The sequence below is a fragment of the Dendrobates tinctorius genome, unplaced genomic scaffold, assembly GCF_039654945.1.
Source record: "Dendrobates tinctorius isolate UK_male_01 unplaced genomic scaffold, ASM3965494v1 ptg000203l, whole genome shotgun sequence".
Classification (NCBI taxonomy): domain Eukaryota; kingdom Metazoa; phylum Chordata; class Amphibia; order Anura; family Dendrobatidae; genus Dendrobates; species Dendrobates tinctorius.
The window spans coordinates 28,062,222-28,086,037 of record NW_027361870.1 but is presented as its reverse complement, the minus strand read 5'-3'; the positions used below and the strand labels follow the sequence as shown (position 1 = coordinate 28,086,037).

Sequence of the window (23,816 nt, the reverse complement as noted above, 5' to 3'; positions counted from 1 at the left end):
CGCCGGCGCAACCAAACTGCAGCAGGTTGCGTTTGGCGCAGGTCGGCGCACCGTCAAAAAGGCGCATGCGCCGCCAAACGCATACTGCGCACGGCCTGCGCCCCCAGTGATAAAGATAGGGGACGCAGGACGCATGCAGCGTCATGCGCCGGTAGGCGGAGCTACCGGCGGAGGCGTGGCAGGGGCGGGGCTTAGCGGCGGCCGTGCGCAGGCCGTCGCTGCGCTCCAAAACGCTAGTGTGAAACTAGCCTTAGTGTCCTCCTAGTGGCAAGCAGCATAACACCCACTGTCAGTGTCCCCCAATGAGGCGTAGGAGAAATATCAGCACTTTTACAGGTATCTGGGTGACTACAGTGCGCTCCAGTGAAGAGCCAACATCATCTTTTGTTGACTGCAGAACTTGCTACTAGACAACACGTACAACTTGATTTTTTGGGCAATGCTTAACCAAAACATTTTTTTCCCAATATAACATTCACTAACAATGGCTAACCTGCGACTACAATAAGAAACCGGACAGACGACGACTTACACATGAAGTTGCAACGCATGTTCCCCAGTCACTGTAAGTCTCCACTGTGATGTTGGCCAATGCGGTTCTCAGTAGTGGGCACAAAAATTTCCATAGATTTTCAACCTACAAAACAGTTTCATGAATCAATGCTTTTAATGTACAACTAAGTGTCAAAAACAAAGTAAGAATTCATTTTTAGGTCTGGATTTTAAATACATGCGGTAGAGAAATAATACATTTGTAAGATATGCAGATATGAGATATCGAAATGTGTGCATCGTATGGTATTCTGCAGTTATAAGTTAAGCCTTTGCTCCATTTGTAAAAGGGTCTCAAGAAGTGGTAATCTGGATGCTCCATACCAGTGGTTACGGTATCTTGGAAATACAAAGGATCCAGAGTCCACCAGTAGAGATGGGCGGACACTTGGATGTTCGGGTCTGGCAGGTTCGGCCGAATAGTTACAAAAAGTTTGTGTGCCAGAACAAGTACCTGGACCCAGACCCCCATTGAATGGGGGGCCCCCCGAACATGCAGTGTTTGCTGCACTGTAGTGTGCATGACAGCGCAGCAAACCCCGCTTCTGATCGGCAGAGAAATCATCCCCTCGGTCAGACAGCCGCATCTCACACGCTGTCAAAAGACAGCATGAGTGCTCAGCGGTGATTGGAAGTATAAAGTTTACCTCAAGTCACTGGTGACAGCTGATGGGACTACTGATCCCATCATTCAACACCTGCTCCCGCTACAGTGAGAGCAGGAGCAGCGGATGGAAGTATTCATTAGCTGCTCAAGCGCTGTAAATAAATAAATAAAAAAAGACATGGTTTCCCCACCATTTCTGACAACCAACCTTGCTAAAGCAGAGAGCTGGGGGCTGGTATTCTCAGGCTAGTAAGAGGCCATGGATATTGTCCCCCCTACCCAGTATAAAAATTGCAGTCCGCAGCTGCCCAGAAAAGGAACATCTATTAGATGCGCCAATTCTTGTTCTTTGCCCGGCTCGTCCTTCTTGCCCTGTAGCGGTGGCTAGTGGGGTTTATATTTGTGGGGTTGATGTCACCTTTGTATTGTCAGGTGACATCAGGCCCAGAGTTTAATAATGGAGAGGCTTATATAAGACACCCTGTGAAGGGCTAAAACTAAAATCAAAGCTGAAGTTTCGTTTTATCCATTCTCTGAAGGCTTCGTTTCTCCATTTTTGTTGCTGTAAGATACATTTTTGTAATTGGGATGGGCTGTCATGAAACCAGACTGTTCCCATCAGGTGCAAGATAAGGGAACGGTGTTGCGAGTTCATTCTCTGGTTCACCAGTTGTGAGTTCTCCTTCCAGACTCCCTTTGGTGGTAACAGGAGGTAGTGAGGCTGATTTGATCGGTGGAAATCTGCCACCTGAGAATGAGGATGACGATTGGACCTCAGGAATCTCAGATTGGATTTAAGACTGCCGACGCCCTATTCAGTTGCTGGTGATTCCTTCTGGCTTGTCAGCTCTTGGTTTTCAGCTCTGTTCCCGTCATCTAAAGCAAAGTTTTTCTGCTAATGTTCACACTTGATTTTGTTGGTCTATTCAGTTTTTCGTGTGGTCAGCCAGCCCCGGCTGGGGGCTGTGCTGAATTTCCACTCTTATTTATCTGTATTTGCCAATTTGCTTTTTGTCCCTTACTAGTTAGGCCTCTTTTTGCTCTGTCTCAGAATATTTCAGAGTGCTGATATAGTGGGAGAAGTCTAGTGACTTCAGGGTTAATTTTGCTATCAGAAGTGTTGGACATTATTTTTGTAGGGTTTTTTGCAGGTTGCAGACAGTGTCTTTCCCTTTCCTTTCTAGTTAGTTTGGGCCCCATTGTTTGCTCAGCCTATTTTCCTGCCTGTGTTTGTGCTTTCATTTTGTTTCACCGTCAATACATGTGTGGGGGCTGTCTTTCCTTTGGGGTCTGCTCTGGGACAGTTAGTTTTCCCCTTTTCTTGCTTTAGGCTTATTTAGTCCTCCGGCCTTGATGAGGAGTCTAGGATCTTCGTAGGTACGCTCCACGGCTGCTGCTAGTTGTGTGGTAGGATTAGGGATCTGCAATCTGCATAGATACCAACCTCTCTTGTTTTCTGTGACTTAGCTTGTCTTGCGTTTTTCTCCTCGGTGACCCATTCATAACAGAACGGGGGTGTAAAACTCTGAAGAATATGCCATTATATTGCTTTCTATGCTATTTGGATACGGACATATATGTAGTTTCCAGTTTTCTTGCAATATTATTGGCTTACAAAGTGAAGTGTTACCATGATGCTATTGGTAGTTGAGAACTTCACATAATTAAGCAAAAGATTATAAAAGAAGTGACTAAAATAAAAGGGGACTGGTGATCTGTCTCGATTCTCCCGTACAGAGACCCCAGTCTCCGTGTGGCCATTTGAGTTGCTAGCAACACTCTGTGGAATAATTTGGACATCACTGGCTCAACCGTGAAGGGTTAATTTAGCCCTCCCTCAATAGCTACCCCGACAACCCATCCATTACTAATCCTATAGTTGTATGGTAAATAAACAAACACACAGCCAGAGTAAAGTCCTTTATAAGACTAAACAGTTTTCCAATTTTATTTAAATGCCTAAATCCAACGAAGCCCTCGTTCTCCGGTAATAAAAGTAAAAAAAAAACAACAACAATATACCATATCTGTGTCGTTCAGTCCCACGCCGTAATCCATGTCTGGGCGATAAACAGTTTTCAACCTGGATGGTGCCAAGATGTGACTGTCCCGGCTGAGAACCACTAGTGACTGAACTGCTGCGAGGTGGGAAACACTTGTTGCATCAATCCCAAAACGACTCATGGATGTATTAGCGCAAAAGGGTGCTTCTACACTGAATAAACGCGTTGAATAAACAACTGTGAATCTTTGACATCTATCTCCTGGAGTGCTTTCTTGCGGCACAGCGGAATAGAACTACAAATTCCCCTGAATACGTAATCTCTCCATAACGGAAGAACAAAGTGACCATGTAAAGGTATTGCTGGACTAGTCTTTGAAAGGTCTGTATTTACATCCAGTTTTTGGGGCGAAATTATGGTAACAGATTCTCTTTAAAGGAGCCACTGCCTCCAGAGCTTGTTTCCTCACCAAACACCTACATCAGAGCATGAGCTATCAATCAACCTAAAGAAATGCTGGGCAGGTAATCTCTGGAGGCAGATCATTGTTAAAACCTCTATCACACTCAAAACACTTCAAACAGCGTTTGCACATGAACTAAAATGCTAATGGTTGGGGAATGCAGCAACTGATAAGATATACCGTAAATGTGTTGAGAGATTTACATTTTAAAGATCTGTATGCCAATACAGATGATTTCATCTTAATGACCACTTACATATGCAGTTTATAAAACTACCTTATCAAATGTCCAATGTTTGGATCCTCTGATTAATCCTGCTACAATTTCTGCCACACATCTTTGTGCGCTTTCATGAGAGTCTTGCACCAAACGCTCCAAGTGCGGTGTAAGGACTGGTAAGAAAGCATCATCAAAGTTCCTGAAAAGACCCTGGAAAAAAGGGAAGATATTTTAAAACCAATCTAGACAGACACTCTTCTAATCAGATTCTTCTTTGTTAAATACCGAATGCAACCAAACTTCTCAGTTTCTTAAATATTCAGTATAGAGTTTCTAGAAGCATTCACTGCGATTAAGCACATTTATAGGCAAGGACTCAGCACTGAGTCTCACTTCTCAGCTTCTTACTGTCCCAACAGCTGTTGAAGAATAAGGCAGCCTATACAAAGTGAGAAATGAGGAGCTAAACCACGAGATCTGTTCAGATAGCCAGTTTCGTCACAGAATGCAGCGTACATCATGGAAGGGCTGGCAAAAATCCCTATAAAAAAAACATCTGTGCACAGTGCTGAAGAACGCAAACATTAATAGTAGATCTCTGTACCGGCAGGCACTTTATTTTTTGATTATTATTTTAGGGAGAAATTTACTAAGAATGGCATCATATGTTAGTCATACACTCGGTTTCAGTGTAGAATGCAGTCTCCTGCTAAAATGCAGCCACTTATGAAAAGTAAGGGGAAGTGGAAAATACAGTCGCAACTTGTTTACACAAACATCTGCCACTTTTTACAGCACAGTAGTAGTGTAAAGCCCTTGTTATATTTCCCCTTAAAGTAGTTTTCCCACAAACAAAAGTTGGTTTTAGTCAATAGATCTTGGAATAACTACTTCCACATTTAGATGTGTTTATATAAAATGTTCTTGTGCTTAGATAATCTTATACATGTGCCCTTGCTGTGTACTGTGTAATGGCTGTGTCTGACCGTGCAGGAATATTGTATGATCACACCACAGCTCCTGGACAGGGGAGGGAGCAAAAACACCAAGGTTACTTACCAGTAGCCGTTTTTTCCGGAGCCCATGACGGCACACATGAGAGGGGATCCGCCCAGCCAAGACAGGAACCCTACTGAAGATAAAAGGGTGGTACCTCTCCCTCGCTTCAGTTGGTTTACAGAGCATGAGAGGCCCCCCAGGTTAGTACACATGGTAAAACTATCACCACATTATATCTAACTAAAAAAACAACACCCAAACCATAGTGCACACCAAAGGAGTGATAAGGGGGGGAATATACAGGTGCCGTCATGGGCTCCGGAAAAACCGGCTACCGGTAAGTAACCTTGGTGTTTTCCAGTCTCCCATTACAGCACACGAGAGACTTTTGAAGAATAAGACACCAATAGGGAGGGACCACCGCTTGCAGCACCCTTCTACCATAGGTTAGGTCAGTAGAGGAAGATAGATCAAGTCGGTAGTGCTTAAAAAAGGTCGAAGGTGAGGACCAAGTAGCAGCTTTACAAATTTGTTCAATCGATACCTCAGCCTTCTCTGCCCAGGAAGTAGCCACAGCTCTGGTGGCGTGAACCTTGATGCCTTCTGGAACCGGAGCGCCACTTGCAGAGTAGGATAACATAATCGCCTCCCTGATCCATCTGGCAATGGTACTCTTAGCTAGCCCGTGCCCTTTTCTACTACCCTGAAAGGCTACAAAAAGGGACTGATCTTTCCCCCCACTGACTAGTTATTGATATATACTGTAATATGGCCCTCCTTACATCTAATGTATGGAACTTTTGCTCCCCAGGGTTTCTAGGATTATAACAGAAAGACGGCAAGGAGATTTCTTGAGTCCTATGAAACTTTTGGACTACCTTGGGGAGGTAGGCCGGGTCTGGTCTTAGAACCACTCGGTCATCCAAGATCTGCGTATATGGAGGGCATATAGATAGAGCTTGGAGGTCGCTTACTCTATGGGCCGATGTTAAGGTTACCAGTAACAGTTTTGAGTAATTTTGGCGACAGTTCTAATAATGGTTCAAAGGGATCCTTGGTTAAAGCCTCTAAGACTAGGTTGAGGTCCCAGGGTGGCATCTTTGGGATAATGACCGGCCTAGACCTGCCACAAGACTTTATGAACCGGGACACCCACCTATTGGCTGCTAGGTTGCAGTTATATAGGGCCCCCAGAGCTGAGACTTGGACTTTGAGGGTGTTAGTGGCTAACCCAAGTTGCAGCCCCGACTGTAGGAATTCTAGGATAGGTCCCACTGGAGCTACATCCCCTAAAGGCTCCCCCAGGAAGTCTAGGAACTTTTTCCATGTTCTACCGTATATTTGCGATGTTATTGGTTTCCTACTTTTTAACGGGGTGGATACTAACCCTGGCAACTCAGTAGCACCCTCTCAAATTCCAGGCTGCTAGATGGAAGCCCTTCACCTGAGAGTGGACCACTGGTCCCTGGGAAAGCAGGTCTGGAACCTCCGGTAATATCCATGGATCTGTCACTGACATGAGTCTAAGAAGGGAGAACCAAGGGCTCCTCGGCCAAAATGGAGCTATAAGAATTATTCTCGCTCGATCCTCCACTACTGGGATCATTGTTATCGGGGGAATGCATAGGCCAGGGTAAACTTCCATGGTATTTGTAGGGCATCTACTGCGAAGGGGTTTTCTCTTGGATTTAGTGAGCAGAACTTCCTGACTTTTCTGTTGCGTGCGGTGGTGAACAGGTCTATTTCTGGCTTGCCCCAGGCTTGAACTATTTGTTGGAAGACTTGGGTGTTTAGGGACCATTCCCCCTGTCTTAGGTGCCTGCGACTCAGGAAGTCTGCCTGTGTATTCTCTACCCCCTTTATATGCAGTGCTGTGATGGATAACAGATGTTCTGCTAATTGGAAAAGTAGATCTGATATTTCCATGTGGCCCCGAGATCTCGTTCCCCCCTGGTGGTTGATGTAGGCTACCACTGCCTGATTGTCCGTCATGACTCGAGTGTGGCGGCGCCGAAGCAAGGGGAGAAAATGTTTCACGGCTTTTTCTACTGACCATAGTTCTTTTACGTTTGAACCGTGATCCTTTTCTAGCGAGGACCAGGTTCCCTGTATTGAGTGGGATCTTAGGTGTGCTCCCCATCCCATGGCACTCGCATCGATTGTGATGATGTTGTCGACTGGTTTTTTCCACAGAACACTGCCTGTTAGATGCTTTTCTACAGTCCACCAGAGCAGGGAATCTCTTACAGCCACTGAGAGACATAGTTCGCCCTCTAAATGCCCTTTCAATTGTTTCTGTGCTGACAGAACTTCCCACTGTAGTTGTTTTAAGTGGTACTGTGCCCACGCTACCACGGGTATGCATGATGTCAACGAGCCTAAAAGGGACATTGCGTTTCTCAGTGTCATAGCTGGCCTTTGTATTGCTGTGTGAGCTAGGCCCCTTACCTTGGTTACCTTGCTCTCTGGTAGGAGGCAGCGTTGTCGCTCAGAGTCCAGTATTAACCCTAGGAAGGATTGCACCCTTACTGGTGTTAATCTTGACTTGGGGATGTTTACTATCCATCCTAGTCCTAACTAAAGTTGATATCACTTCCTTCACTTGGTGTGTGCAGTGGGTCTCTGACCTCCCTACGACAAGAAAGTCGTCCAGGTATGGGACGATCACTATGTCCCGGGATCGAAGAAAAGACATTACTTCGGCCATCACTTTGGTGAAAATTCTGGGGGCTGTGGACAAGCCGAACGGAAGGGCTGTGTATTGGTAGTGTTTTACCTGACCTTGGACATAGAGCGCTACTCTCAAGTATTTTTGATACTCCCGATGAATCGGGATGTGATAGTAGGCATCTTTTAAGTATCACTGCCATGAGGCAGTGCTGGAACAAGATCTTTGTGGCTGTATTGATTGACTCCATTTTGAAGGAGCAATTGTCTACCCACTGATTGAGTCTCCTCAGGTTAACTATGGTTCTCCAAGAGCCGTCTGGTTTTTGTATTAAAACGAGGGGGGGGGGGGGGGGGGGGGGAGTAAAACCCCCTTCCTTCTTCTTGCACTGGGAATTCTTGTAGGACCTGCTTTTGCACTTGTCCCAGGACATCTGTCTCCAGGGCCAGCTGCTGCTCCTGGGCTCTCCTTCGGGGTGTCATTATAAAGGTATGCCTGGGCGGACGGGTGAATTTTATTTTTAAGCTGTCCTTGATTATGCTTAGGACCCATGTACTGGCGGAGATATTTGCCCAGGCGGAAAGGAAGAGAGAAAGCCTTCCCCCTACCTCAGACCTGATGTCATTGGGGAGATTTTTTGGAGGAAGTAGAGGGCCCTTTAAACATATAGCCCGATACAACTTTTTTTAAAGTCCCAATTTTTCTTATCTCCCATGGGACGCCCCCTGTTAAATCTTCTCCTCCGAAAGGGCTGCTTTTTGGGTTCTCGCGGAAATCAGGGAAAGCCTTTCTTCCTATCCCCCGCATGTTGCAAAATTTCCTCTAGTTTTTTTTCCGAAGAGGAATTGGCCATCACATGGAATGGAACATAATCTATGTTTTGATGGCAAATCTCCTGGATACCCTTTAAGCCACAGGGCTCGTCTTGCCGCATTTCACAGGCTTGCTGCTCTGGCTGTGAATCTCGCGGAATCTGCAGAGGTATCCGCTAGGAAAGCCGCTGCTCCACGTACAAGTATCAGATTAGACAGTATTTCATCCCTCGGAACTCTATCCTTGATGTGGTCCTCTTTGTTGTAGCCAGACCATGAGGGCACGGGCGGTACAAGTACCAGCTATCGCTGATTTTAATCCACCTGCTGAAGCTTCCCAGATATGCTTCAGGAAACCGTCTGCTTTTTTATCAAGCGGGTCTTTCAGCACGCCAGAGTCCTCTAATGGTAAAGATACCTTTTTTGAGGATTTGGTTACGACTCCGTCAATTTTCGGGACTTTCTCCCAGGTCTCTGAATCCTTTTGCTCAAAAGGGTACCTCCTTTTTGATGTAGAAGGCAAGCCCCCCTGACCCCTCAGGTTTTTTCCATTCCCTGTCAATTAAGGCCTTTATCTTATCGTTTACAGGGAAGGTGCGTTTTTTCCTTTCCTCCAGTCCTCCAAACATCACATCCTCCAATGATTTAGGAGTCTTTTCCTCCTTAAGGCCCATAGTAGCCCTGATAGCTTTGACCAGCTTTTCCACGTCCTCTGTTGGGAAACACGGACGGCCCCCTATATCACTGACCAAGAAGGATTCGGAGGACGAGGAAGAGGAGGTGGATCTGGATCTCTCCCGACCTTTCTGCACTAGCGAGGCCTCCAAATCAGAATCCCTTCTACGGCTTTTTCTATCCTTTTTAAGGGCTGCCTTTAGGGAGCCTTTTACTTCCTGTTGTATTAACGCCTTAAGGCTAGTCACCAAATCAGGGGTTTCATCCTGTATGGTTTTATTTATACAGAGGTCTTTCTGCCACTGATCTGCCAGCGGGTGTTTGCATAGGGCGCACTCTCTATTCTTTGTTTTGCCGCTAGACTTCCTTGACCCCTAGTGATCAAACATAGAAAAAGGAACCCCGTTACCATAAGGGTGACATTCACGTAGATCACTCACCACTGCTGTCACTCAGGGGTACCGATCTCGGAGGCTCCTCAGATGCACTCGTGACGTTTTTTCTGGACGTCTCAGAGTCATGCCGTTTACGACTGCCGCTCCCACTTGAGCGGCTGCTCCTGGTATGCTGGCGGCTTGGCCTGGCATCTGGCGAGAGCTCCTGCTGCTGCTGTCGCTGCTCATCCTGCCCCACTTCCATTGTGATGCTTTGGGCATGAGTGAGTCTTTTGTGGTCATCCCCCTTATAAGGGGGATCCACTGCACTCTCCGCATCCTCCGGTTACCCCCACAGCGCCCCCCCCCCCCCCCGCGATCTTCTTTTACCGTCCGGCGTTTTCCTGATGGGGCGCCGCCATCTTGGATTTCGGTGCCGCCTCCCAACGTCACGCAGGCACACCCCTTCCTAGCGTGCAACGTCAGTGGGGCGCGACCTGGAAGCGGCCGCTCCTGTATTCATGGCTGAGGGCGGCGCGGCAGCCACGGCAGAGCCCGCGGACACTGGGCCGTGCTGCTCCTACGCCCGCTCGGATGCTGAGCCCCCGTGGGACCCGCGGACGACGCTTCCCCCTCCCGACGCACAGCGCCCAGGACCCCACCTGTTCTTCCACGCCGGCACGGGAGAGGGGCAGGTACGTGCTCCATCTTCAGCACACGGGTCCCTGTCAGGAAAGGAAACCCAACTGAAGCGAAGGAGAGGTACTGCCCTTTTATCTTCAGTAGGGTTCCTGTCCTGGCTGGGCGGATCCCCTCTCATGTGTGCCGTCATGGGAGACGGGAAAAGACAGTATACAGACAGGACAGCATGGGATCACAGTTGATTCTTTCTTTGAAGTAAAACATTGCTTAAAAACTGACCGGGAAAAGTTTTACCTCACAGAAAGAATCAGCTGTGATCCAGTGCTGTCTTGTCTATATACTTTGTTTCCTCTCCTGCCCAGGAGATGTGGTATGCAGAGCCAGTTTTAGACAAAGTGGGGCCCTAAATCCTCAAATATTGCACCATCACACAGAAGCATTACGGTTGTATTTACATGTGCCAAGTTCAGGCCGCTAAACAAGCACAAATCGACAATACTGAAGTCGTTCGACGCTTGTTTCCCAGCCTCGTTAGGTTAGGTGCACACGGTCAGTAACTGGCAGTGCTTTGGACACAGCGCATGTCCGCTGCGTCCAAAGTACTGGCAACTTCTGAATGCAGGTGAATCCACATGTGATCACTGAACCGTGCAGATTCACCGGATCCAATACATTGGACAGGTGAAATTTATCTTGTGGATGCTCAGGTCTCCCCAAGATAAATAGAAATGCTCCGGTCTGGAGAGACGTGTCGCATGTCCCTCTGTGCACGCATATTGGCATGGGATTTCTTGAAATCCCATCCACTATGTTGTAACACAGAGGTCTCAAACTGCATTCCTCAAGGGCCGCAAACAGGTCATATTTTCAGGATCTTTTTGTACGGCACAGGTGATAATTTAATCACCTGCACAGATAATGATTCCAGCACCTTGTGCAATGCTAAGGAAATCTCAAAAACATGCATGGTTTGCGACCCTCGAGGAATGCAGTTTGAGAGCCATGCTGTAACATCTTGATGCTGCACAAGTACACAGCATCCAACCCGCATCATTTACTGACAATGTTCACCTACCCTTACTCCGGATGAGAAGATCGATAGGTACAGAGTCCTCGATACAGTATAATGCAGGTCCCATATAGTACATATAGTAAAACCTGGGAAGGGGTTAATACCCATGGATTTTCGCAGGCTATGAATATCAGCCCGTAGCTGTATATTTAGCCTTTAGTGTCTATTAAAATAGGGAGACCCACCCCCCCACCCCCCCCAAAAAAAAAAAAATGCCGTGGGTTCCCCCTATAATTAATAGCCAGAAAGGCAACGCAGACAGCTGTGGGCGGATATTCATAGCCTAGGAAGGGGCCATGGATATCGCCCCCCGGTTCCAAACACCAGCACACAGCCACCCTAGAAATGGCACATCTGTAAGATGCTCCAATTCCAGCACTTAGCCTCTCTTCACACTGCCGTGTAGCAGTGGCATATAGGGTAATAAGGGGTTAATGTCACCTTTCAATGTAAGGTCACATCAAGCCCGGTTAGTAATGGAGAGGCATCAATAAGATACCTATCCATTACTAATCCTATAGTATGTAAAGGGTTAAAAAAAATAATAAATAAATAAAAAAAACACAGCCAGAAAGAAGTGTTTTAATGAAATAAAACACCACACCGTTTTGCCATTTTATTTTACACCTAATTCCCCGAAGCCATTGATATCCTGAAAAAAAAAAAGGAGATTTTTGTGTATTCACCATAAAATCTTTCTCTTAGCCTCTAATTGGGGGACACAGAACCATGGGTGTTATGCTGCTGTCCACTAGGAGGAGACACTATGCATAATCTGAAAAAGATTAACTATGGCTCCTCCTCTGCAGTATACACCCCTGGACGGCATCAGCCTTCTCCAGTTTTGTGCAAAAGCATTAGGAGGAACATAAACATAACCATGCCTGTAAGAAGGCCACTCTGTACGAGCTCAAAGAATATGAGAACTGAACCGTAACAACGGCCCGTAAGGGCAACAGGGTGGGAGCTGTGTCCCCCAATTAGAGGCTAAGAGAAAGATTTTACGGTGAGTACACAAAAATCTCCTTTACTCTGACGCCTCATTAGGGGACACAGAACCATGGGACGTCCCAAAGCAGTCCCTGGGTAGGAAGCAATGGACGAATATTGTGCAGACAGGTCCCTAAACTTGGGGCACTGCCGCCTGCAGAATCCATCTACCCAGGCTCACATCCGCTGAGGACTGGGTATGAACTCTGTAGTGTTTCGTAAACGTGTGTAAACTAGTCCAAGTGCCACCTTACACACCTGTTGTGCTGAAGCCTGGTGCCGAATGGCCCAGGAGGCCCCTACCGCCCACGTAGAGTGTGCCGTGATACTGACCGGAAGGGGAGAATTGTTGAGGTGGTAACTCTCTTGTATGGTGGACTTGATCCACCTGGCAAGGGTAGCTTTGGAAGCCGGCAAACCCTTGCGAACGCCTTCCGGAAGGAAAAGGGAATCAGACTTCCGGAAGGGTGCAGTCCTAGACACGTATATACGAAATGCCCTGACGAGGTCAAGCGTATGCAGAGCCTTCTCCACTCTATGAACCGGAACCGGGAAAAGGGATGGCAGTGAAATTTCCTCATTGAGGTGGAAGTTGGACACAACCTTCGGAAGGAAGGATGGGACTGTACGGAGAACCACCTTGTCCTGGTGAAAGGCTAGGAAGGGCCGTCTGCAGAAGAGTGTTGACAATTCAGACACCCTGTGAAGCGAGGTGATTGCCACCAGAAAAACCACCTTCTGCGATAGAATGCGGAGTGGGACTTCCTTCAGGGGTTCGAAAGGTGCTGCCTGCAATACTGTCAGGACCAGGTTGAGGTCCCATGTTTCCAGTGGACGTCTGTAGGGGGAACCAATTGGGAAACCCCCTGGAGAAAGGTCCTTACTTGTGGCTTATTAGCGATGCGCCTCTGAAAAAGCACCAAGAGCGCTGACACCTGGCTCTTAAGCGAGCCCAGGGATAGCCTGGCGTGCAGGCCCAATTGGAGAAAGCCAAGGACTTTTGGGAGGGAATAAGGGGGTGGAATCTGGCCGCGAGATTCGCACCAGGTGAAGAAAGCTCTTCAGGTACGGTAATAAATCTTGGCGGAGGCTGGCTTCCGTGCCCTGATCATGGTTCTAATGACGTCCGTTGAGAGTCCTGCCTGGGTTAGAGTCTCAAGGGCCACACCGTCAAATTGAGAGCCCCTGAGTTCTGGTGGTAGAACGGGCCGTGTGACAGAAGATCGGGATGGTCGGGGAGACGCCAGGGGGCGTCTGCTGTAAGTTGTACGACGTCGGCGTACCATGTACGTCTGGGCCAGTCTGGCGCGATCAGGATGGTTGGAACGCCCTCGGGTTTGATCTTCCTCACGACTCTGGATATCAGGGGGAGAGGTGGAAAGATGTACAGAAGCTGGAACTGGGTCCAGTCCTGAACCAGGGCATCTGCTGCGAGCGACCGCGGATCGCGTGTCCTGGCCATGAAGTTGGAGACCTTGGCATTGAGATGGGATGCCATTAGGTCCACGTCCGGGGTCCCCCAGTGATGGCAGATGTGTCAAAAGATTTCGGGATGGAGAGACAACTCTCCCGAGTCCATGCCTTGTCTGCTTAGGAAGTCGGCTTCCCAGTTGTCCACAGCCGGAATGTGGACCACAGAGAGTACCGACCTCGTGTCTTCCGCCCAATGGAGGATATGTGCCACTTCTCTCATTGCCTGGGTACTGCGGGTCCCGCCTTGGTGGTTCACATATGCCACTGCAGTGGCTTTGTGCGACTGTACTCCGATATGAGAGGCTGCCAGTAAGTGACGAAAGGCTATCAATGCCAGGAAGATGGCCCGAATTTCCAAGGCGTCGATGGGCATGTTCGCTTCCACTGGTGACCACTTGCCCTGTGATGTAGGTGCACCGCACGCCAACCTGCCAGGCTCGCGTCGGTGGTCAGGACCTACCATTGACCTGAGAGAAAGAATTTTCCCGTTGCCAGTGAGGTTGGCTTGAGCCACCAGTGCAGGGACCTCCTGGTTGCCGATGTTAGCCGGATCTCCCTGTCGAGGGAGAAAGGATTCCTGTCCCAGGACTTGAGAATGGCTAGTTGAAGAGGCCTGAGGTGAAACTGGGCAAATGGTACCGCCTCCATTGCTGCTGCCATCCTGCCGAGGACTCTCATGGCAAACCGGAGAGATCGGGGGGGGGGGATTGCGGAGTAGTATGCGAACTCCTAGACGGAGAGCCAGTGCCTTGTACCTGGGAAGGAGCACCAGACCCCTGGAGGTGTCGAATAGCATCCCCAGGAAGGTCAGAGAGTGACTCGGGGTAGTCGATGACTTTTGTAAGTTGACTAACCAGCCCAGGCGACTCAGAGTGTCGATTGTGATTGAGACGCTGACCTCGCAGTCCTTGAAGGTGGAAGCCTTGATGAGAAGGTCGTCCAGGTATGGAACGACTACTATGCCTCTGGAGTGTAGAACGTCCATGGTGGCAGCCATGACCTTGGTAATTGTTCTGGGAGTCATGGCGAGTCCGAACGGGAGAGCCACGAACTGGTAGTGGTCCTGGTCGATTGCGAACCTGAGAAATCTCTGATGGGCGGGAGCAATCGGTATATGCAGGTACGCGTCCTGTATGTCTATGGAGGCGAGATATTGTCCTTGCTCCATGGACGCAATGATGGACCGAAGGGACTCCATGCGAAAATGACGAACTCGTACATACTTGTTGAGTTGTTTTAGGTCTAGTATGGGCCGGACGCTGCCTCCTTTTTTGGGTACTACGAATAGATTGGACTAGAACCCTCGGAAACGTTCGGCCGCGGGAACCGGTACTACGACACCTACTTGAAGGATAGAGGAAACCGCTTGGTGGAAAGCACGAGCCTTTTCTGGCGGTTTTGGTGGAACAGAGGAAGAAACGGTTCGGTGGACTGGAAGTGAACTCTATTTTGTATCCGGAAGACACTATTTCCCTGACCCACCTGTCTTCTGTAATAGGCAGCCAGACTTGCTGAAAGAGTAGAAGTCGTCCGCCTACGGGTGGTGAAAAAGAGAAAAAAATTCTTTAGGTGTGCCTCCTATGCGACACTAAGCAAAAACTGGAGAAGGCTGACGCAGAGGAGGAGCCATAGTTAATCTTTTTCACATTATGCATAGTGTCGCCTCCTAGTGGACAGCAGCATAACACCCATGATTCTGTGTCCCCCAATGAGGCGACAGAGGAAAGTAAATAAAAACAAATACTTACTGTCCAAAGTAGCCCTTAACGAGTGTCCCACGACGAGTCCAGCTCTGCTACATCTGGATGCATGACATCCGATAGAGCTTGTAGATGACCACCGGAGATCTCCAGCAGTCACCTACACTGTAGTTCTCACGGTCAGCTGACCGCGAGAACTAGCCTAGTGACCGGACATAACCCCCGGTCACGTGCACGGCAGTTCTCGTGGTAACATGGCAGTTCTCGCAGTAAGCTAAGTTATCGTGAAAGCTGCAGTGGACAGGGACTTCCGGCGGTGGGAGGAGGAAAGACCTTATTTAAATTAGTACACATGCACAGTAAGCTGCGTTTACGCAGTTATTACACGTGACTAATCATTAGATGCAGTTTTACTGCATCTAATGATGGTCTATGGGAAATTTACGCTGTGGGAACGGAGCGTCTCCGCATCGTAAATAGACATGCTGCGGTCTGGAAAGACGCGTCGCATGTCCGTTTACACAGGTCTGCCACCTGCGTCTATGGACGCATAGTGGAGATGGGATTTCATGAAATCCCCTCCACTATGCTGTAACATCTGGACGCTTCGTGTTTGACGCTGTGGCAGTACGCAGCGTCAAACCCGCAGCGTTTCCTGACTGTGGAAACATACCCTTATAGTTCAAACATATAGAAAAGATACTGGCGGGAAAAAACGCCAGCAAAATGGTCGGCTAAGCTGTCTCAGGAAGAGGACAGACGATTTTTTTCTGACAGTGACTTTGCTTAGGGAAATCTTGGTGGCTCTGCCATCAGAGGAATAAAGTAGTCAGTTTTTTGCACTAGCGGCCGCTGTGGAGAATGGCAGCTCAGTTCCTGTTTCGGTGTCAGAAAACAGATAATCAATGCTGGTGGTAGTGAAGTAGGCAGGGTATTAAGAGGGGGCAAGGGTCACATCAAATATCATTAGCCCGGACAATCCCTTTAAGTAATACAGAATTTATTTATAAGCCAAATAGGTTACGTTTTATCTGATCTGTCCATAACACAGCCTGTGAAGAACACGTACAATCACATGGATAACAGCCAGTGGAATAAATCACACTACGTGGAAAAATACTTGAAACATTTCTATTTCCTAGAACAATGCAACTAACTGCAATTCATTTTACCTTAAAAAGGCAAAATCTGCGAGGGTTAAATTTATCCTTCCCTTTTCGATCTTCTAAAGAGAGAAATTTAATCAGCTGCTCAATGAATTTTTCGTCAGTGAAGTGATCATATACGATCTGTTCTGCCTATAATAAGGAAGAAAAGAAATACAAGTTATTTTTACATGGCATAAAAAAAAAAGCATAAAACCACGCATGCCACCATTTACGTTTACAGTGACAGGAGCATTTTTCTCTTTATTGTGTGGATCCTGAAATAATCACTGCTATTTACCCTTTATATTCATCTATTGTACAGCTACTTTATCTACTTACATAGTATGGCGCCATCTGGTGTTTAAAGTGTGATATTAATGTGCATATCCACCTCCTGAGCCGGAAGCTGGTGGGGACACACATGCTCACTAATCCTTCCATATTCTCAGCAGTTATTCACTGAGCAGCAGCCAGAACAGATAGGTGGCAGGAAAGGTCCAGAACCTGTGTGTTTGTATACAGCAGCGTGGGGAAGTCTCTATAAACTGGCTTGTGAGTACATATTAGATCCTCTATGTATAAAAAGGCAGCGTCTCCCCAATGCAATTAATGAGAATTGGCAGATTGTGACCATAGTGAACGATAATCATCAGGGATGGTGAAGTGAACGCTGGTTCATTTTAACCGCTGATTACAGGACTTTTCGGACTATAGATGCACAGGTGAAATGTGTAAGAAGCTTGCCGATTGTTATAGGAAATGATTGATTGCACTTATTTATTCCAAAGGGTGTGCAACTAAATATTTAAGGGAACCTGTCATGTCCTTTGTAGCATGTGAAGTCTCCCCAGTGCATTGTTAGTGATGCAATGTACATCACCAACACATTTTTCCCCATTAAAATCGGTGCTGTAATTTTAAATTAGTTAGGAGGAAAAAATAACTCCTGGAAAACAGCGAGAACCAGTGCCGATCAGTAATTTGTGTCACTGATCAGCGCTCGATGGCTTGCAGGACACGCACACAGAGGTGGTGTAAACAAGGAGAAGGGGGGAGGGGGGATTGACAGGGACTAAAAAAAAAAAAAAAAAAATAAAAAGGCCCTAGAAAACAGCAAGCACTGAAATTGACAAGTGATTTGCATCACTTTTCAGAGCTCGGCAGCTGCAGGACGCACAAACAAAAAAAACAACAAAAAAAAAGTCTGCCAAAAATCAAGAAATCAAGTACTGACCAGCACTTGGCCTCAGAAAGGGGATGGGGTTAGGGAGAGGGAATTATGGGGAAAAGTGAGGGAAAAGGTGATTGGGGTGGGTTAGGAAAAAGCTGGGGATCATGCTCATAGCAGGAATGTCTTCTTTCAGGAATCACTGGAACACCAGCATAAGTGATGACAGTCTGTGGCACCACAAGGCACAGCACAGCGTGACATAATGACAATATGATCGCCCTGCACATGTCTGAGGGTAGAAGGAGGAAGTGCAGTTATATCGAGGTCAGATCACCTCTGTACACTCTGATTGGTGCGATAGACGTCATTGTCTGATCGTATCGATGAGGGCTGGGCCTGGTAATGCCATGGTCGCTAGGCTCCAGCCTATGATCGGTGCTCTTACAGCACCAAACATAGGCTGGACATCAGTGCTTCAGGCAATTTATTACATGGCAATTTCAGACAATTTTCAAACAGCCTATGATCAGGCAGTTTTACACTGAAAACGTGGTGATAGGCTGTTCAGAATTGAACAACCAATGACAGCAATCGTAATTGCGGAGTGGGGGGGGCTTCAAAATCCCTCATTATGACGAAACCATGGGTCCTGCTGTCTCAGAAGGCACCTTAATGCAGTTACGGTCGCAGTGCTGCATTTTAGTTATGACTTACCCAGTACATCCAAGGTTGGTAAGCACTTACCAACCAAGACGTACTAGGTAAGCCAAAGGTCATGAAGGGGTTAATAGGCAAAAGCCATTACACCGAGATCTGAACCCAGAAAGTTATTATAAAAAGAGAAGTTAAAGGGGTTGTCCCTTCTCAGAAAATCTTGGCCCATGGGAGCAGTTGGTCAAAAACCAAAGCATGCTTTACTTTACTCACTTTCAATGGGTCCTGCACGGAGACTCTCCCGCTGACAGCATGGCTGCCAACCAGTTAGCGCAACGCCTGAGCTGGCAAACCCGTCTACCCGAGCGGAGGTGCAGTGCTCAGTCACTGGCTGCCACTCTGTCACCCCCAGAAGCACATATAATACAAAGACTGAGAACCCACCATAACTGTATAATGCTAACAAAGCATACCAAGCAAAAAAAAAAAAAAAAAATGTACAAGATGGACCACGAAAAAGTAGTAAAAAAAATAATCAAGCAAATTACAACCAGGATATGAAGCCTCGGATCTTGGCAGAACACGTAATGCGTCTGTCCCTCATTTTAACTGATGACCCTTCGCTTAAAGTTGCTTTGTACATCATTTCTATTTCCATTTGTGGTCCATCTTGTACATCTTTTCTAGTTTTGTGTGCTGCTTATGTTACACAGTGATCACTGGATATTGTGTGTCTTCAGTCACCATAATATATGCGTTGAGGTGAGTGGGTTCAGGGTTCTGCACTTCCCAAGGTGCAGGCATTCCGTTAGTTATCCATGACTTCTGCCTTTATATTGGTTTTGTTTTGTCCGACGTGATGCTCTATAGTAAAGATGATTTTGTAGTGTAGGATCATGGATCGCCCTTTCTGCTTTTTCTTTACAATGCTGCTGTAATCACAGGACCTTTTTTTTTAGGTTTTTTTTTTACTTTGTTATTCTAGTTGTATCTTGCAGTCTATGCATCTGCCTCTCTGGCCGGGGTGGAAGGGAATGGATGTAGTAGCTTACGTCTCCTCCTATGTTGAAATTAAATGAACCAATCTCAGAAGATAGCATGTAACATTGACACGGCTGATAAAGTGTCGAGCTCTGGGCAGCACGTAAAACCATAAACCTAACGTTGCTCAATCTCCAGCACACTAGTGCTTTATTACATGTTACTTACTTCTGACATTGCCTCTCTAGGTCTTCCAAGTGTTGGCTGTTCCGCAGGTGCATACACCAACAAGGTTCTGGATAAATAAAGAAGTGTGAAAGACTGGAATACATATTGACAAAGCAGACAATAGGGAATTTGGTACTCGCTAAAGGGGTTGTCCAGAGCAACAAAAAGTATTGCCTAACCCGAGGATAGATCAATAACACGTTTATCACATGCGTACTGAAGTGCCGCACTCTCGTCATAGTTTACCAGGCAAAGCTCTGCACTTTTGGTTGTGGCTGCGCTGGGTATTAAAGTTCATTATAGCTAAACTCAGCTGCAACACCACAAGCAGCTATTGATAAGTACAGAGCGGCGACTAAGGGTCTACCCTAGTGATGCATTCAGCAGGACTGAGAATCCGTGAACGAGACATTGATCCATGTAAATGTGCCAGCCATAACCCAACAAAAAGGCTTGAATCAGGTTATTTGATTGCCCGTGCTGGCATAAAAATCAATGTTATTGGCAGCACCTTGCCCTACATGAACATGTGCCGCAGATAAAATGATGCTGTATATGGGCAGAATGGTAATATTAGCAATCGTTCTGTTCCTATCAGTAATTCTCGGCCATAGTAAAAAAAAAAATTAAATGAGACCATTGCGACTAGTATATATCCGATCTGCCCTCGGCCTCTCTAAATTAACCTTAAGGCCCAGAAAACCCCTTTACACTATGACGGACTCCATCTTAAAGGGTTACTCACATCTTTATAGATGGATATTTCGAATAGTGTTTGTAAAAACAGGCACTTTTGTAATCTACTGCTTATTATAGCAGGTTTTGAGATATTAACTTTTATTTAGAGCTTGTTGCTCTGGAGACCGACCACCACCACAGTCTAGCTTGTAAGCACTGTGCTGAAGCAGGTGTGGATAAGTAGGTAACAGTGCGCTCCAGCAATCCTGGCCAGCTTCACCGCAGCACATACAAGCTCAATAGAAGAGAGCTAGCGAGCAGAGAGCTAGCGAGCAGAGAGCTAGCGAGCAGAGAGCTAGCGAGCAGAGAGCTAGCGAGCAGAGAGCTAGCGAGCAGAGAGCTAGCGAGCAGAGAGCTAGCGAGCAGAGAGCTAGCGAGCAGAGAGCTAGCAAGCAGAGAGCTAGCAAGCAGAGAGCTAGCAAGCAGAGAGCATGTTATGTTGTCTAGCAACAGTGGCTGCAGATTCTAATAAGCAGTAAATTGCTTGTATTTTTAAGAATGATCTGACAATACCCATTTAAGAAGATGGGAATAACCTGTTAACTATTTATGGGGGAATACATCTTAGAGTAAAAGCAGAGTTCCCTTTTAACTGCAGTTTTAAATTTGATTTCATAAATCAAATCGTACACATGAAAAGAAACTTTGTAATGTATATTATCAGACAATAGGGATTTTTGTGTTCACACGGTAAAATCGTTTTCTCCGAGCCAATCATTGGGGGACACAGAGACAGTGGGTGTTATGCTGCTGGCCACTAGGAGGACACTAAGTAAACCAGAAAAAAAAAAAGTTAGCTCCTCCCCTGCAGTATACACCCTCTCGCTGGCTGAGATTTCTCCAGGTCGGTGAAAAAAGCAGTAGGAGCATAAACAGTCAACAATAACCATAACTATGTCAAAACCTAAGAATGCTACAGTGAGCCAATAGGCTAAACAGGGTGGGTGCTGTGTCCCCCAATGATTGGCTGGGAGAAAAGGATTTTACGGTGAGTACACAAAAATCCCTATTTCTCCTACGCCTCATTGGGGGACACAGACAGTGGGACATCCTAAAGCAGTCCCTGGGTGGGGAGCATACATCTGCTAATACCCCATGTACCACTGAATCAACACTGAGGTACTGCCAATTGCAGGCTGCGTCTGCCGAGAGCTGCATCCGCAGAGGCCTGAGAATGAATTAGGCAATGTTTGTAAAGTTATGCAGGCTGGACCAAGTCGCAGCCTTGCGGACAGGCCTGAGAATGAATTTGGTAATGTTTTGTAAATGTATGCAGACTGGACCAAGTCGCAGCCTTGCAGACCTGTTCTGCCGAGGCCTGGTGACGAATGGCCTAAGAGGCACCACTGACCAGGTAGAGTGCGCCTTAATCCCGGCTGGGACAGGCGCATTCCTGACACGGTAGGATTCCTGAATCGCCAAGCAAATCCACCTGGCTAGCGTTGCTTTTGACGCGGCTAGACACTTCCTATGTCCCTCTGGAAGCATGAACAGGGCATCTGACTTGTGGAAGGGAGCCGTCCGCGAGATGTACCGTCTCAGCGGCCTAACCACATCTAGGGTGTGGAGGGTTTTCCCAATGTGATGGACTGGCGTCAGACAAAAGGAAGGCAAAACAATTTCCTCGTTGAGATGGAAAGAGGAGACGACCTTGGGCAGGAAGGACGGGAACATCCTGAGAACTACCTTGTCCTGATGAAAATTCAGGAACGGAGAATGGCAGGACAGGGCTGCCAATTCCAAAACTCGTCTGATTGACATAATTGCCACTAGAAAGACCACCTTCCAAGAGAGGACGGTCAGTGGCACATCCTGCACAGGCCTGATTTTAATCCGGATTGAAGGAATTCCAATACGGTCTGAATGGAAAAACACCAGAGGTGATCAACCATGATCCTTGCACCACGAAAAGGATTTCCAGGTGCGGTGATAGATGCTCATGGCACAAGCTTCCTAGCACTAATCATGGTGGAAATCACGTCGTGAGAGAACCCAGCCTGTGCTAAAATCCAGGATTCAACCGCCATGCCGTGAAAGACAGAGCTCCAGAGTTCTGGTGGTAAATCTGGCCCTGCGAGAGTAGCTCCATGCGATCTGGAAGTCGCCAGAGGACGTCGGCGACTAGTTGTATTAGTTCTGCATACCATGCTCGGCGCAGCAAATCTGCCGTGACTAGGATCACTGGTACTCCCTCTGCTCTGATCTTCCTGATGACCCTCAGAAGCAAGGGAAGAGGGGGGAGATGTACAGGAGCCGGAACCGGTGCCATGGCAGAACTAGGGCGTCCGCTCCAATGGCGCATGGATCGGGCAATGAACCGAGGAACCTTGTTGTTTAGTCTTGAGGCCATGACATCCACATCTGGAGACCCCCCAACGATGACAAATCTGCTGAAAGACTTCCAGATGAAGAGACCACTCTCCCGAGGCAATGCCTTGGCGACTGAGAAAATCTGCCGCCCAATTTTCTACGCCCGGGATGTGGATTGCTGAGATGGGCGAATGGTTAGTCTCGGCCCAATGGAGGATGTGACTCACTTCGTACATAGCCATCCTGCTCCAGGTACCTCCCTGACGGTTGATATACGCTACAGCAGTGGCGTTGCCGGATTGGATCCTGATGGCCGGGGTGACCTGCGAGGAGATGGTGGAAACGCCGCAGAGCTAATCTGATCGCTCGTATCTCCAAAATGTTGATGGGGAGACGTGACTCTCGGGTTAACTAACGACCCTGTGTCGTGTGGCGATGAAAGACCGCACCCCAGCCGAGAAGACTTGCGTCGGTGGTTACTACCAAATATTTTACTGGGAGAAAAGACCTCCCTTGATTCAGGGAGGACCTCAGTGTCCACCACCTGAGGGCTTGCCTGACCTGCAGGGACAGAAGGATCCAATGGTCCAGGGAGAACGGGATCTTGTCCCAAGCTAACAGCAACACATGTTGTAAGGGACGGAGGTGGAACTGTGCAAATGGAACTGCTTCCATCGCTGCCACCATCTTTCCGAGAACTTTCATGCTGAAACTAATGGCGTGAGAAACCGGTCGGTTTGTTGTAAGGCTTGGGTCTTTTCTGGAGGGAGAATGACCAACCCGCGGGAAGTGTCCAAGATCATTCCTAAAAAGGAAATCCTTTTCAAAGTTTATCTTCCACTCCAGGCGAGAGTTTATTTACTGTTCTATCCACAGATTTCTCGCAGGCTGGAAGGGACGGACCCTTGATGAGCAAGTCGTCCAGATACAGTAACACCACCACTCCCCGAGAGTGGAGAATGGCCATGACAGCCGCCTTGACCTTGGTAAAGACCCTGGGATCGGTGGCGAGTCCGAAGGGCAAGGCAACGAACTGGAAGTGTTCCTCGTGAATTGCAAAACGCAGGAACTGCTGGTGGAAGCGACAACTGATCGGAGAGATTCTATTCGGAATCACCGTACCTTGACAAACTGATTTAACAGTTTGAGATCCAGAATGGGTCGCATCGTCCCGTCCTTTTTTTTTGGAACCACAAAGATTTGAATAAAATCCCCTGAACCTCTCCTGATGAGGGACTGGAATGATGACTCTGTCCCTTAGAAGAGCTTGAAAAACCCGAAGGAAGGCTCTTGTCTTTTTCTTGGGGGGAGAGGAAAGGAAAAAACAGAGTTGGAG

General features: G+C 47.4%; 1 protein-coding gene across 2 annotated transcripts in view; it reads right to left on the bottom strand.

Moving 5' to 3' along the window:
* Positions 1 to 23,816, bottom strand: part of PSME4 (proteasome activator subunit 4) — a 219,507-nt gene that overhangs the window by 23,670 nt on the left and 172,021 nt on the right. For both annotated transcript variants that reach the window (XM_073553924.1, XM_073553925.1), the window contains 4 exons: positions 19,433 to 19,499; positions 16,423 to 16,548; positions 3,903 to 4,055; positions 533 to 637 (listed from right to left, as the gene is read on the bottom strand). In XM_073553924.1, the coding sequence (XP_073410025.1) occupies positions 533 to 637; positions 3,903 to 4,055; positions 16,423 to 16,548; positions 19,433 to 19,499 (451 nt within the window). The remainder of the gene's footprint in view (positions 1 to 532; positions 638 to 3,902; positions 4,056 to 16,422; positions 16,549 to 19,432; positions 19,500 to 23,816) is intronic.